At 52.1% G+C, this 15,510-nt stretch overlaps 1 protein-coding gene across 6 annotated transcripts in view; it reads left to right on the top strand.

The window, feature by feature from the left end:
* The window catches only part of ZC3H7B (zinc finger CCCH-type containing 7B), a 43,251-nt gene extending 27,953 nt beyond the window's left edge, over positions 1-15,298 (top strand). For all 6 annotated transcript variants that reach the window (XM_068669079.1, XM_068669082.1, XM_068669077.1 and 3 more), the window contains 7 exons: positions 605-690; positions 5,401-5,534; positions 6,796-6,901; positions 8,022-8,130; positions 9,662-9,795; positions 10,518-10,681; positions 11,455-15,298. In XM_068669079.1, coding sequence (XP_068525180.1) covers positions 605-690; positions 5,401-5,534; positions 6,796-6,901; positions 8,022-8,130; positions 9,662-9,795; positions 10,518-10,681; positions 11,455-11,647 — 926 coding nt within the window. In that variant the 3' untranslated portion in view covers positions 11,648-15,298. The remainder of the gene's footprint in view (positions 1-604; positions 691-5,400; positions 5,535-6,795; positions 6,902-8,021; positions 8,131-9,661; positions 9,796-10,517; positions 10,682-11,454) is intronic.
* Positions 15,299-15,510: the final 212 nt, after the last annotated feature.

The raw sequence follows: 15,510 nt of genomic DNA, 5'->3' as shown, positions 1-15,510 counted from the left end.
TAGCACTTCTGGTCTTGCTGCCTTGGGTGGACTTGGTGTTTGTGTTGAAATTCAACTTTCTTTTTCATCTGTTGATTGATGAGCACCTCAAGAGTGTAACAGCAGGGATTAGGTGAGACTTCTGGGTTTTTGGAGATGCTAGATATCTGAGACAGTGAGATAGCTCAAATCTTCCCTGCTAGTGGCAAAACTCCAATAACAAAGCATTGTCTTCGGGGCCTTGAGTAGGATTTGTTGATAAGGTGTTGGGGGAGAGCCTTGGTCAAGGTCTCAATGCCTGGTCAGGAATCAGGGTCAGCATCAGAGTCCCCTGCACACACCCTCAGCAGAACACCAGGTCTGCATGAGCCCAGGAGTCCAAACTCTTCCCCTTTCATCTGGCTTGAGCAGGAGCGCTGGAGAGTTACCTCCTTAGCCTGCGCCTGAACAGGTTCTGGGGTGGTGTTGGGTCCCCTCACAGCCCATGTTCTGATATTCCTGGTGGGACATCAGTCACACAGGGATTCCTAAGCCACAGTGTGGGAAGAGCTGCAAACCCTCCCTCTCTCTCTTCTGTCGGTCAAAGAGGGGTAGCTCAGTCCCGTCTCCTCCTTCTTGTTCCCAGGAATGACCCACGAAGATATCGTGCAGGAATCCAAGAAGTACTGGCAACAGATGGAGGCACATGCCAGCAAACCAGCCAACAGCATGGTAAGGTGCATCTCGGGCTCGCAGCCTGGGTTTGCCCCTGGCTGCTCCAGCACGTTTTCTCTTCTCCTGCCCGTGCTGTGCCTCACAGGTCCCAGGCAGACCAGGCTGGCCACTGAGGCAGCTGAGAACTTTCCTGTTTGCAGTGCCAGTGATGATCGTTGCACCTCGTTTTGCAGCGTTGTATCTGCTCAGTTCAGTGGTGGGGAGAAGCCTCCAGAGCAGGGAGGGCAATCCTGCTGGTGCTTCCAGCAACACCTTGCTGGTGAAACCAGGAGACCTGGGGGATCCTGGCCACACAGGGTAGGGATCAAAGGGGTCCTGCTGCCCTTTAGTGGCCGACGGATGATATGGCAAGTTGGAAGGACTCAAGAAACGACTCATGACCCATGGGACTACTGTGAACACCAGAGTGGGTGAACTGGCAGCTCAGGTGTTGCTGAGGTTGAGGTCTCCTGGATGAGAGCTCCCAAAGAAGGTGAAGTGTCCTTGCTCCAGCAGTAAGGCAGTATTCTGGAGGCTGTAGGGTGCTGCTGCTGGGGAAAGCAGGTGTGATCACCACGGGTTAGCCCACCAGGAAAGACTCAGGTGACTTTCACTGATTCTCTCAGTGGGCTGTGTCCAGCAGTCTGTTGGTTATGGTGCATGAGGTGGAGTCATCTTGGAGGAAATGCTCAGCAACATACATGTATGTGCGTGTTCTGCTGTGGTGGGCAGAAGTGGGTGGAGGAGAGGGTGCTGGCTGAGGAATGGGAAGGAGAGGTCCAGAGTAACCGAAATCTCTAGATCCCAAAGCTGTCTGAGTTGTCTCAGCAATTTGTTTTAACCTCTCATGAAGCTATAGGTTTGGTCCCGAAGGTATGGGACAAGTTTTTATAGCCTGTATTATATGAGAAGTGAGCCCAGATGATCTGGATGGTCCCTTCAGACAGAGCTGGCTAGGCTCTCCTTCTAGCCTGCCACGGGGGCAGAGACAGCTACCTGCATCTCCGCAGGGGAGGAAACTAACTGTGAATCTGCAGCAGTTTGTGACAGTGGTTGGATTTATACCAGCTGTCCCTGCCCCACGGAGACTGAAGTCGTGACTGGTTCTGTCCTGCCTGCAATGGATCTGCCTGCATTTTCCAGAAAGCTCTGTCTTGTCATTCTCTGTTCATAACGTGGGGATAAAACAAGATAGATGGACAGCTGCGTTCTTGTGAGCCTTGCAGCTTTGAATTCGCCTTTGCCTGGAGGTGCTGCCGTTAGAAGACTGAGCTGTTTGTCAGGCACGGTCAGAGATGTCTGTGGAAGCATGTGGGATCTGGATGCTGAGCAGGGGTTTCATTTCCAGCTGTTACAGCTTGCCGGGGACAGAGGATGAGGAAGAAAAATGCCAGTGCCTGCTACATCAGCCATCAGGAGATGGGCAGAGAGCTATAAGTTCAGGGTCCGCTGGGCAATGTTCGCGGCTGATGGCCAATGGCAAAGTCTGTTTGCACCCCAGAAATGCCTGGCACAAAGCTGGTTTGCAGCTCAGCCCTCCCAGGGCCTCGGTTTGTGCAGCGGCAAAGCAGGAGCCTTGTTGGTACAGTCAGAAAGTGTCTATGATGAGACGTGGGCTTGCTGCTGAAGACCCTGGGGGCAGGACTAATGTATCTGTTGAGAGCTGTTTACTTTTGCCATTATGCTCCTCAGTCCAAGCAGCCTATCGTGACTCAGAGTTTGCTCAGCGTCCTCCCAGCTTTCGAAGTTGGCTGCCTGGCAAAGACAACTTCCCAGGAGTGCTGTAAAAGCAGAACCGTCCATCTCACCGCCCAGCGTGATCTGTGCTTGCCCCGGCGCCCTCTGGTCAGCGGAAGCAAAGTTGTTCCCAGGGATTTTGCTGCAGTTTGGTCCCAGCTGCCAGCTGGGCTGACGTTAGCAGCTGGGGCCATGCAGTTGTGGAGAAGAGAAGCAGGCGGCACACAGACACCTGGCAGCCGTGGTGACACGGGTCAGGAGACTTAGCAAGAAATGGAAGATGACGATACACCACTTGCTCAACACCTGCCAGGGATCTGGTACGTGGGCCCACGTGTTCAATCCCACGCAGGCTGACGTAGGAGTAAACCCTGGGGCTGCAGATGGAAGAGGCAGTCATCAGGAGTGAGAGCTGTAGGTAGCTGGGTGCCCTCAACTCCCACTGCATCCTTGGGAACTAAGGGGTTTAGCCCTCAGTTCTTCTGTTTCTTGGGGGCTTTTCTGTTTTACCCCACTGGCCAGCTGCAGAACCATCATAAATTAGCAGCTTAGGGAGAGAAAAGGAACATCCCTCCCTGTCTCAGAAGGAGTACTTGTACCTAAGTACAGCTCACTCAGGTGTCTGAGTAACCCAGACCCCCTGAATAATCGCCCAAGGGGCACACGGATCCTCCAGGGAGCATTTCAGGATGACCAAAAGGAGCTCCTGGAGCTGGGAGACATGAGTGGCCGTGCTGGGGCTTTGCTTTCTGCAGAGCCTGAAGAGGGGAGCTGTCGTGCCAAAGACTTTTATTTATTTGGTTGCCATGGTGCAGAGCTAACACTATATTGTCTGGCTTCGTAACAAGGGGTGGTGCCACAGCCGAAGGCACTTTTGCCTGGCTTGGTCTGCTGGAGCCTCATGTGATACTAATTTCCACACTGTTGGTTATCAGCAGCCTGCCAGGTATGTGTCTTGCCTTTACAAACACAGTCATGTAGCAACAGCACCAGCAGCTTTGATTTTCGCTTTCCTCCTAATCCCCTGGGAGCACACATGCCCGCTGCATTGACCAGCAGTTTGTGTGATTCTCATGAAGAAAGGCATGGGACTTCTTTTGGTCAAGAATTTCTGAAAAAGCAGCCCAGAGCACCGGAATTACCTGAGAAACGTGTTCTCTATTTCTGATGTTTCGTGCCTTCTGGAACCACTCAGGTTTTTCTTTTTGTTGGGTCAGTGGATTTGAGCCAAGCTTCCTGACTGTGCTGTGGAATCTGTCTCCTGGTGGGTTACATGGCAGACAGCGCTGGGCTGGTAAAAGGGAGCATCCCCTCGGGGCTAATTTGTTACTTCAGCTCTGTAGTTTCGGTGGGTCATCGGCAAGCTGTAGAGTGATTCTCTTTGGACACCAGGTGGAGATCAAAACTACTGATCAAAGGCCACGTTTGAGAGAGAGGTACAACACTGCCTTCTGTGATAGCTGGGTCTCAGCCCTACGCATTCCACAGCAGGCCACTTTGACGTGATTTGGGGGTCAGCAGCGTTTGTGAAGGCTGACAGATGAAAAGGTCTCGTGCCCAGTGCCGCCAGGAAGGCTGCCTTGCAGGCAAGCAGGCCGGAAACACCGCCGCTTTTCAAGAGAGATGGGGGTTCTCCAGAAGAGTCCATTTTCTGGGACATAAGCAGCAGTGAGAGCCTCTTGTAGTCAGCACAGGCAAAGGTCAGCTCTCTCGTTAGCTTGTCACAGTGCTGGAGGATCTTTGTCTGTCAGATCTGCTTCAAAAGACTGGGTCTGGAGGGTGCAGAGCGGTAGTCAATAGCTGATGTAGTGCTCCTGGGAGATGCTTTGATTCCGCACCATCCTGTGCTTGCTATTTTCCCTTTGAGAGGTGATGCAGATCGGATCCACGCTCCTGCTCTTGCTGGCTCCTCAGGGACATTGCCTGCCTGTCTGCTCCTTGTGAGATGCTCAGAGTTAGAAGTCAGGGCTGCGGTGGGCAGGCAGTGAGCTGCTCACTGGTTTGTGACCTTTGTGCTTCACGGGCGGCTCCATCGCCGGGCTGTTCTTGGAGGTTCTTGCTTGTACCCTCACACATGCCCGTGCCCGGAGCTCCTGGCGTGCAGTCAGGTTTGCTCTTTGGTTTGGAAGTGAGCTGCAGACACCAGCCTCAAGCCTTCCAGTGGTGGTATACAATTTAAATGACTTCTTAGAGATTTGCTCAGAAAATACAAGGCAATGGTGATATGGGATTTGCTCCATTTCCCCCCCACACACACACAACCTGTTGGTCATAACCCCAAAGCAGCTGCCTCGCAGTGCCAGGTAGGAGGCCAACGAAGTGAAGTGGCTGAGAGGATGTAAGTACGTGTGTTAACCGCTGTACCTCTGACCAGAGATCATGCTTAACTGCCTGTGAAACCCAGAGCAAAGGAACTGTGAGGGATGGAAACCTGCCCAGAAATGGCTTTGAAGGGTATTAACAAGAGGATCCAGTTCTGACTTCAGTGTGCCGAATGCTGGATGTAACACGAGCCTCTTGGTCCAAAAGCAGGTCCTGTCTTGTGTCACGCTCTGGCTTCCCCCCAGGGGCTCCTCCAGCTGCATGACCGAGCTCCCTCTGTGGATAGCAAGGGACACACGGATTGCCTTCCCTGCGGGGAAGTGGGGATTAAGTGCTGGGGCAGGTCCTGCAGAGCTTGTCTGTACACGGCGATACGCCACGGGGCTTTGGCAGCCAGGCCTGGTCAGCGCTGGAGGCTGCCAGGCTGGCTGCGCTTTTGGCCAGACGTCAAAACCCGGGGAATCGTGCTGAAGCAAGCAGCGGTTTTGCTCCTGTCTGGTATCTCGACAGGCCACCAGCTAGCACTGGCAAAGGAGAGTTGGGCTGTCTCTGATTTAATCCAGCTTGTCACTGGCACGCGGGTGTGCAAGGAGCTGCCAGCGCCTCTGCGGCATTTTAAGGGGGGTGCGTTTGGCTCTGTTTGCCTGAGGTGCTGGTTCTCTTCCCCAGGCTTCTCCCCGGGCTCCCACGTCGAGCACCTTTGACCTCCAGATGAAATTTGTGTGTGGCCAGTGCTGGAGGAACGGGCAGCTGGTGGAGCCAGATAAAGACCTCAAGTACTGTAGTGCCAAAGCCCGCCACTGGTGAGCAATGCAACCTTCTCTTTCCCCCACCCCTCCTGAAGGGCAAGAATTTCTGCCCTTACCTCCTCAAGGGCTTCATTTGGCTTTGCTGGAAGAGCCTACGAGGCTTCCTAGCAGCCTCTTGCTCCTCGGGGTGTTTTATAGTGAGCTTTGCAGGTAACTGTTTTCCAGTTTCTAGCTCTCTTTGCTACTGTTAGGACTTGCAGCCAGCACTGTGCTTGGTGCATCACAGCCAGGCTCATAATCCTGGTGCTTGCAGTCCAGTTTTTGCAATTCCCTTCTCCAGTTGTTATTATTTCCCCTTAACGAGGTCACTAAGATAGTTCTCCTCTGCACTTGTTCGTGCTCTGTGCTGTTTGAAGATGCCTGCCAGGTCACTGTTAGCAATGATTCAAGGAGTTCTACTTCCTTTTAAATTAGTTTCCTTGGCCCTTTCATTGTTTTTGTTGCTCTCCTCTGATGCATGTCTTGTCTGTTTGCACCTCCAAGTTCCTTGGGGCCCATAAGGATGTTTGTTTTGATAGAAAGCGAGTATCAGCAGGGAGGGAGCCACTGGGACATGGAAATTGTGGCCTCTCTCACCCAGGCAACCTAGCAGCATAGGATGGAGCGGTTTATAGCACATCAGTTCCCCAAACACAAGCCACAAAGGCGCAGTCCAGCATCCTATTATAAATATAAGACCTTAGATGAAGAAGACACAGAAGCAGCATTGCTGGAGGAAGCGAGCAGGAGAGGATCGCTCCCTGGGATGGGAGGATAACACCTTTGTGCAGCTGCTGAACAGAGCTGGGGCTTTTGCTCAGGGTACCTCCTGGTGCTGCAGGAGACTTAGTACCTACTGGCACCTGTTTGTAAGAGAGTGCTTGTAATGACTTGCATTTACGCTGCACCTTTCAAGCAGAAAATATTCCCAAATGTGTTTCATGGATCTGATTGCACAAGAATTGGCTGTGTCAAAGGGTGGAACGCAGATGTTTAGTAATCCATGGTGATGCCACGCAAGACTTGGGGGAGACTTTTGTGGCTTTACGAAAGGATACATGCCAGGGAACATGTAAGAAATACAGGGAGAAATCCTAAACACCCTTCTTCTGCCTTCTCTGCCACAGATGCGCATATCTAGGAGCAGCCAGATAGTGGCAGGGATGAGCTGGACTGTAGGGTCTGGTCATCTCTCAATATTCGAGGGTTTCTGAGGAAAACAAAACCTCGTTCTGTTCTTCCTTTTGCCTCTGTTGATTTATTCTCTCTTCCTTAGTTGGACAAAGGAACGTCGTGTTCTGCTGGTGATGTCCAAAGCAAAGAAGAAGTGGGTGTCTGTCCGACCACTGCCTTCCATCCGCAACTTCCCACAGCAATACGACGTAAGCCCCACAGCTGGCTCAGCCAGGTGCCCCTTCCCCTTTCCCTCCCGGTTTGTGCAGTGCTTTGAGGCCTGGCCCATTGCAGAGCTGGCAGGGAAGCAGTCACGTGTTGGATGAGGTGGGAGGGCGGCACAAACTGAGAGCGGAGAGATCTCAGACACGTCCAGCAAAAGGGTGGAGCAGAAAAAGGAGGGGCACTCATTTAAACCACGCTATTACACACGTATGCAAGGTTCTAACGCTGCTGTTAATGCAGTCAGCGTCTCAAGGACTGGCTGGCACGGGATTTGGAGATGAGATTTAAGTCTCCCCTTAGGTCAGGGTTTCTCAATGTGGGTGAGAAGGAGTATTTGGGAGAAGCCTGTCCCTGTCTCTGCTGTGGCTGGACTGCTGTCTGTAGTGAAACTTGCCCAAGATGTGTTTTGGAAGCAAAACTAGGAACTCGGCTAGAAAGCCATGTGTTGTGAGGAAAACTACAGATACCCAGCCTCCATCCCCAGCCCTGAATATGGCAATTGATAATCTCTCTCTCCCTCTCTTATCCCCGAATTAGAAAGCTCCTCTCCCTCCTGCTTCATGGGATCTGCTGCCCCTTAATCCGTGGGCAGGTGCAAGGCCATCTGTGAGGTCTTGGGTGCTTTCCAGTTGCGGGCCTGTTGCTAGAAGCTGTGGGGGATAAGTTATTTATGGCTGTGCCAGTAGGAGATGAGGCCAGCAGGTGAGTTGGGGGTCATGGAATAGAGGCAGGTTGCCCCTAATGCCACTCTTTGGCTGGAGAATGCATCACCTTTGGGGCCCAGCAGTGTGACCAGCAGGAGACACTGTCGGGTCAGTCCAGGCCACTCCCTGCTGCCTTACCCCTTGACCAGTTGCATATGGGAATTGGAGAGAGAAGGCAGGTGCTGAGCTGAGCTGCCTGTGGGTCTGTAGGGAAATCTTACCTTTTGTGTCATCAAGGGCTTGAGGAAAAGGAGCATGAGTTAACCATGTGTGATGTGTCCTGTTCTGTGACCTTTCCTGTGTGCGATTTAATGCCCTTGTCGTTTTTTTTGAACCCACTTTCCCCTCTAGCAAGGAGTGTTTGTGCAGATGCTACATTTTGCTCTCTGTCTCTTAACAGTTGTGTATCCATGCACAAAACGGCAGGAAATGCCAGTATGTGGGCAACTGCTCCTTCGCCCACAGCCCTGAGGAGAGAGACATGTGGACCTTCATGAAGGAAAATAAAAGTGAGTAGGGGAAATGCGGGCAGGGGATGCAGGTCTGTTAGGGCACACTCCTGGCAGCAGAGGTGGAGCAGACAAAGCTCCTGGTACCATGAGCTTATGGGGTTATGGGGTAGATTTATCTATGGTGTCCCTCCAGGTGCCTGTGCTGTCCCAGGCCTGGCCCTGTATGGAGCTCTGCCAGAGCACCAGTCCTGACCTGCAGCTGCTCCCGTATCTTTCTTGTCTGTCTTGCATCTGCCTTGGCTTTCTTGCCCGGTTCTGCTCATCCCCTGTGCTCCTGGGCTGCGGCACTCCCTGTTCGTAGCATTGTATGCAAAGGAGTGGAACTGAGCTCCTGAATGAGAACATCACCGGGTGGTGCCTTGCAGAGGAGCCGGTCTGGAATTAATTACATGGGCTCCCAGCTTACTTTCTGGGGGAAACCTTGGAGGTATGCACAGCTCACCTGTCAGTCCTTCAGCAGTCACCCTCCTCAGTGTCAGCAGGGCTGCAAGCTGTTCCCCTGGCAGCTCCCTGAAATTGCTTCAGTTGGGCTGACACCAGCTGAGCCCTGCACGGTTCTGTGCCCACGGGGACAGTGATGGGGCTGCCGGAGGGACCACCAGCCCTCTGGCAGCAATCGTTGCTTACTCAGGCTGTCTTTGCAATGCCCAGTTGTCCAGGTGCTCACCTAGCTCTGGTGGGAGATGCTGGAAAGCTTGGAGGTCGTTCAGTCTTTGTGCTTGGATGGAGGGTCTTTCTGTGCCGTGCCACGCACTGCTGTTTGGTACAGCTCAGGTCCTTTTGTTGCTGGGGCCTTTGAAAGCGCATCAGACCAGTCTGGGTGTGTTTGCTCAAGCATGAAGGTAAATCTTCAAATGACAGTGTTGTTTCAGTTTGGGGGAATTTACATTAATTATCCCCCACTGCCTCGAATTCCTCAATTACCCACTTAGCGAGCAGTAAATCACTAACGCACCGCACTTGGAGCGTCATGTTGCTGCGTGCAACGTTTATGTTTCCTCTCTCCCGAGTTGATCTTGGAAAGGCAGGTGTGCCGTCAGCTTCCAGCCAAAATTTCCCTTCCCACTAGCGTCCCAACTGGGTTTTAAACCAAAAGCACCAAGAGACACTAACTGCACTCCTCTGGGCAGGTTTTGAACTCAGGATAGGCCATCATTAGGTCTTCCTCCCCTTCTTGTGGGAGAAGAATCTCCTTGTGGGGTGAAGTCCGTGGAGATCTCAGGGCAGCTTCCCTCCTTCCTGAATACTTCCTGTAGCTGCTGTCGTGGTTGTCCCTCAACAGCAAGACGGTCGGTGGTGGTGTGCCCCTTGCCAGGCAGGGGGGAGGTGGATTTGGCTGCTCTCCTCAGGGCTGTCTCTCACCCAGGGAGGTGACATCGGGCCTGGCCTTCACGCTGGCCTTTACGCTGACGGCAGGTGCTGCAGTGGGGAGGGGAGGGAAGGGCTGCCCCAGTGCTTGTCCTTTTCTCGTAGTTTGTGCAGGGTGCGGGAGGTTGTCTGAGTGACTTCCCGGGTGGCCTTTGTGCAGTACTAGATATGCAGCAGACCTACGACATGTGGCTAAAGAAACACAATCCTGGGAAGCCTGGAGAGGGGACGCCGCTCACCTCGCGAGAAGGGGAGAAACAGATCCAGATGCCCACCGACTACGCTGACATCATGGTAAGCAGCCACTCTCTCGTTCTTCGTCCCTCTCCCTCCTCAGCGCTGACAGCCCCTCCTCTGCTCCGGGTGTGAGCTAGCAGGGGCTGAATTGCTCTTGTTGGAAAGAGCCGTGCTGATGTAGGTTAAGTGGACAGCTTGGAGCAGCGCAGCAAGAGCAGCACAGATCAGGTGGGAGGGGATCGACCCGGGGTCAGCAAGGGCTTTTCTGTTAATCGCCAAGTCAGTAGGAGTCTGCCTCAGGCTGCCTCTCACGTGGGCTCAGCCTCTCCCCAGGGTTCCTGCCTGCTCCAGGGCAAGCTGCTGCTGGCCTGGAGGAGAAGAGGGAGAAGCTTGGAGAGGAGCTGGGTCTGGAGCACAAAGGCACAGAAAAAACAGAGGCAGATGTGCCACCTGAGCCCAGGGATGGCATCTAGAGGAAGGATTCGTGTCCTGAGGGGTCCTGCACTGCCTGAGTGCCACGGTCATGCTGCCTGGGTCTTCAGCAGGGACCTGAGCTGTTGTGTTCTCTGAGCCCGACTTTGAGCTGTAGGTTGCCACCTGGGCAGAGCATCTCCTCTGCTCCCCCGTCGTGGCAGCGTGGTGCCCTGAAGATGACGTGGCAGGGAGGTGTGGGAGGCTGTGCAGTGACATGGGGAGAGGCAGTGCCGGTGCGGGGAAGGCCGGTGGCTGTGGATATTCACGCCCTGACCAGCCCTTTGCCCTCTCTCTGCACCGGTTAGATGGGCTACCACTGCTGGCTCTGCGGGAAGAACAGCAACAGCAAGAAGCAGTGGCAGCAGCACATCCAGTCGGAGAAGCACAAGGAGAAGGTCTTCACCTCGGACAGCGACTCCAGCTGCTGGAGCTACCGCTTCCCCATGGGCGAGTTCCAGCTCTGCGAAAGGTACCGTGCGCACGGCCTCGTCTTCCTCGTGCCCCGCTGCAGCGGGGATGGGCCCAGGGACTCCATCATCCATCCATCCTCCTCCTCTTCCTCGCCCGGAGTCCCCATGGGCTTCCACTTGGAGGGGCAGTGGAAGGAGCTGACAGTTCTGGGTGATGGTGGGGCTGTGTTGGACCCCAGGGGTGTTCAACCACACAATTTAGTGGTAAAAACACATTCCCGGGCATGTGACTTCAGAAAACGAGAGCGAGCTTCGTGTCTGCACCCGTGCCCTGTGTGGCCAGGCTGCGCTCAGCTCTCAGGCTGCTAAACAGAGTCTGCTTGGCCCAGTTCTGGGGGGAATCCCAGGTGCTTTATTAAATGGTTTGAATGTCTCACACCCTCTGAATCAGCGCCTTGAGGTGTCTTCAGAAGGCCTGTGATGGTTAGAAATGCTGTTTTGGGTAGAGAGAAGGCTGTGCCTCCTGTGGCTGTCCAGAGTTACCTGGCATTTCCTCTCTCATGTGGTTATTTCTGCTCATCCCTGGCCCAGTTCTAGCTCAAACCGTTTCATTCTGTGGCCTAACCCCCCTCACAGGCACTGCTCCATGTCTGTGCCCAGCCTGCGTGTTGCCTCCCCTTGGCTGCACGCGGCTTGTAGGGGAATCATCTCGCCCTCAGAAGGGAGAGCTTGTGGCAAGTTTTGGTGGGCCCCCATGGAGTCTCACAGGTGGGGAGCTCAAAACCCTGCCCCGGTGGGGGAACCCCGCTGATGGTGCTCCTTGCGCTGGCAGGTTCCAGAAGAACAAGGCCTGCCCTGAAGGAGAGGAGTGTCGCTATGCCCACGGCCAGGACGAGCTGACGGAGTGGCTAGACCGGAGGGAGGTGCTGAAACAGAAACTGGCCAAAGCCCGCAAGGACATGCTGCTCTGCCCCCGGGACGACGACTTCGGGAAATACAACTTCCTATTGCGGGACGGCGTATAGTAAGGGGCCGGGGGGAGCCTGTCGGCTGGAGAAACGCTGGGTGGGTTTTCCGAGAGCGGCGGTAGCAGGGCGAGCGAGATCCGTGTCTCGCAAAGAGAACTCTTTCTTTTCTTTTCGTTTTAAGATTTTGAGACGATGATTTATTAGTGGTGAATGAAAACGTGAATTTGATTCTCCTTGGCCAGCGAACGCCATGCTCACTGAGTTTGTGATCTGTCTTCTCTCTGTTCTTTCCCCCAAATTCTCCTTCCTCTCCATCTTCTTGTTTTTGCTGTCCATTGTTTAAATGAACGAACCTAGTCTGTACCGGGAGGCAAATCGGAGAATTTCCCCTTGTCATTCCCCTGCCCTTCAGTTGGGAGTGTGGTTGCAGAGATCAGGAAGACGAAGCTGAGAGAAAGAGCTAGATGTCTGGTGAAAAGGGGACCATGAAGTTCATGTGCTCCTTTTCTCAGTGCTGCAAGAGCAAGCCCGGCTTACACTGCTGCAGTTGGCCTGCTTTTTTGGGAGTTCAGTACCAGAAGAACTGGGAACTGAGATGCAAAGAAGGAAAACCACTAGATCTGACTTAAACATCTGGGCTTAGACCCCTGGTGAGTGTATGCCCCTGAGGCATCAGCTGGAGTTGAAGAGGAGAACAGCCCTTTGGTATTCACAGCGTAGCTAAAAGCAGCAATGTAACAAAACTGCTTGCAGTATTGGGAACTGAACTGTGTGACTTTAGACTGTTTTGACTGACAGCACCCAGGAAGCAACTTGGTGATGCCTCATTAGACATCTTTCTCAAGTGTGCAACAGGTTTTTGGGGTGAGAAGTTTTGGTTTGTTTTTTTTTTTGGCTGGTGCAACTGGTACAGGTAGGACTGAAGCCATCTAGAAGGTGTAGTGGGGACTGTGACACACCATCCATCACTGTACTCCACGCAGCAGGGTCAGGTGGCCAGAAGGCTGTAACCAAAAGGAGCCTGGATTCCTCTGTCCACTTGTGTCCTGAAGAGAGAGAAGTAATGGGGTTTCCTTCTTGCTCTTTAACTGATGTATGTCAGTCGTTACTTAGAGCTGTTTATTCCTGCACCAGCAGAGGAATTGGGTGGGGACTGAATTCAGAGGACACCATTGTGCAGCGTGGGTCCAATGCAGCGGGCCTGGTTCTGGTGGCGTGTTGCTGCTGGGAATCCAGCTGGAAGCGCGCTATGAGCACAGGTCTCATCCTGCAAGCAGTAAACACATCCTGCCTTGAGCTCCCCGCTCCTCTCGCAGTCCAGCTGCACTCTGCAGTTTTATATGCACCATCCTCTCAAACACAAATGCATCTCCCTCCCTGCCTTTAAGGGCGAGGTCTTTTTTTGTACAGAATCTCCCAGGACAGCAGGCTCAGGGCCCTCAGGGCTGGCAGGCAGCATGATATCCCCAGTAAATACAATCTAGCCATGTACCACAGGGTGCTTTGGCACTGTTGGGTCCCTCTTTTCCCTGCCTGTTCCCATATCCTTGGGGCTCCCAGCTTCAGGAGAGATGGAAATATGCAGGAGATGCTGTAGGGACAGCTGGCACCTTTCCAAACCAGCCTCCAGGTAGCTGCGTCAGCAACACTGAGGCAGTTGTGGCCCAGGAGCATGTGCTGCATGCTGGCCTTGGGTCTTCCTGGTGGTATGATGTGCCCCAAATAAGCCAAACGTGCCTCTGAGCTTCTTTCCTTGCCTGTAAAATGGGGATGGCGATCAGCGGTTTCATCTGAGTTTCCCTTCCTGGCCGTACAGCACCTTGAGATCTGGCCTGGAAGGGGCCAGGATTGTAGCACCTGATGACAGCCGGGTGGCTTATGGTAGATCTGGGAGAAGAGGGAAGTGATAATTTCCAGCTCTGCCTCTGTGAGGGGAGAAGGAGAGGCAGAAGGATCTGTGCTATGGAGAAGAAGAGTGGCCTATGCAATGTCACGCACGGCCGTGTTTGAGTGGTCAGGTGCTGTGTTTTCTCCTCTGCTCTTTGCTGTAGCTGTCCGGATCGTACTTGCTGCTGGTGCTCCTTGTGTCAAACTGGTCAACCTGATAAACAGAGAGAGCCCGGGGAGGAGGTAGGCACAGGCTCCTGGGTTATCTCGTTCTGCTGTTCCTGGGCTGAGATGCCAAGGAGCGAATCTGGATTGGGGAATGTTGGCAAATGTTTTTGTTTTTCAAGCAAACCTGCATCTCTAAGTGTGACTCAAGTGTTCGCTGCGCCATGATTTCTCATACAATAACTTGTTTTAGGTTACAGAGTGGGTCGCTGTCCCCTCTCCCTGCCTCTGCGAGGAGAGCTGAGCTACTTGGCGGGGCCGAGGTGGGGAGAGGGCAAGCATGCGTGAGGGGAGGGAGGCCCACCGTCACGGGTGTTGCGTTGAGTATCTCTTTTTGTTTTCCCTGATATGATAACCTGGTCTGTGGTGTTGCAGTACTTTGTCACCAGACTTGTTTTAGTGTGTATATATGTGACCCCTCCCATGAAGCATATATACACAGGTATTAAATATATCGCTCTATATAATATTATATGTGTGTGGTATCGAAAGAATCTTTTTAATGAGGGTAAAGGAAAAGGACTCGGGCCAGGAAACGCAGCATCTCCAGTTTTAAATATGAAGACTTTTATTTGGGTTTGGGAAAGGGAAATAGCAGAGGGGAGGGTTTTATATAGATAGGTATAAATTCTGAGATGGGACAGGTTTCCCTGGTGATGCTTTTAAAACCCCCTATGATGTCCTTGCAGTCCCATCTCAGTGAAAGAGTATTATAGTGCTAACTAGCGAGTAAAGTTTTAATAATAAGGCTTTGCTTATATTATTTAAGGGGACATTGTAAAAGGCAGGAAGCTTCACACTTGGCTTCCCAGGCTCACTTTATCACATCAAGAGGGTTTTCTTCAGCGTGTTACATACTCTCAGCAGAAATGCTCAGCGCTCACAGCTGTGCAGCAGTTAAACCACAAGTAAGTTGTAGGGCTGCTTTAGTGGTGCATTCACGAGACCCTTTGATAACTCCCTCTTTTGTTCAATAGTCCACATGAGGGAAGAAGAAAATTTTGAAGCACAGAACCAAGTCCAAGGGTTATTAACAGAAGTGATGCTTTAACTTTATAACATTAGAAGAAAATCTCATATCCTGTACAATAACCACACATACGCACAGAGCAGAGGCTTTCATTTAGATCAGCTTGTTAAATGCTGAAGGACTTGGTGAAAATCTTTGCCCAAATCCTTTGGTAAGGGCAGGGATTTAAGTCACGCTGCTGTTGGAGTGAACCTGACCTTTGCAGGGGGAAGAAAAATAAAACAAATAAAATACCCTACTTAGCTTGTATGAAACTGTATGTCAAAAACGGATGGGTTTTAGCAAGTGAAAGGAAAAGATAGCAAGGGGATGCTGCAGTTCTGAGCTGGGTAGTAATGATTTCGAGTCCTTTAATATGTCTTTGTATTAATATAATTTAAGAATACCACGCTTTACTATTAAAAAAGAACTTAGTATCTTTCATAAGGTATAGTATCAGGATAATAATGTAGATGTTTTAACAACATTTTTGGTTTTGTTCTTAAATAAAAAAACAAACAAACAAACTTGCTTCTTTTAGCCTTTGTAATAGAAAATAAAAGTGTGCACTTTAAACCCTCTCCTGATACAGTGTGTGTGTGCATTTTTCAAATAGCCCACAAAGCCTTTTTTCCTTACCGTATCGGGGGAAGCAAAGGGAGGACTTCTGGCACTGCGTTGTTTGTGCTTTCTGCCATCCTTCAGTATAATCTGCTGCTCTTCTTGCTGAGTGGAAAATTGCACGTATATATATTAATATATATACATATTAACAGATTCTGCAGTTTTTCATCAGACA

This window comes from Anas acuta, chromosome 1 (assembly GCF_963932015.1).
Source record: "Anas acuta chromosome 1, bAnaAcu1.1, whole genome shotgun sequence".
Taxonomy (NCBI): domain Eukaryota; kingdom Metazoa; phylum Chordata; class Aves; order Anseriformes; family Anatidae; genus Anas; species Anas acuta.
The sequence above is the reverse complement of the archived record's forward strand: the minus strand, read 5'-3'. Positions and strand labels throughout refer to the sequence as shown.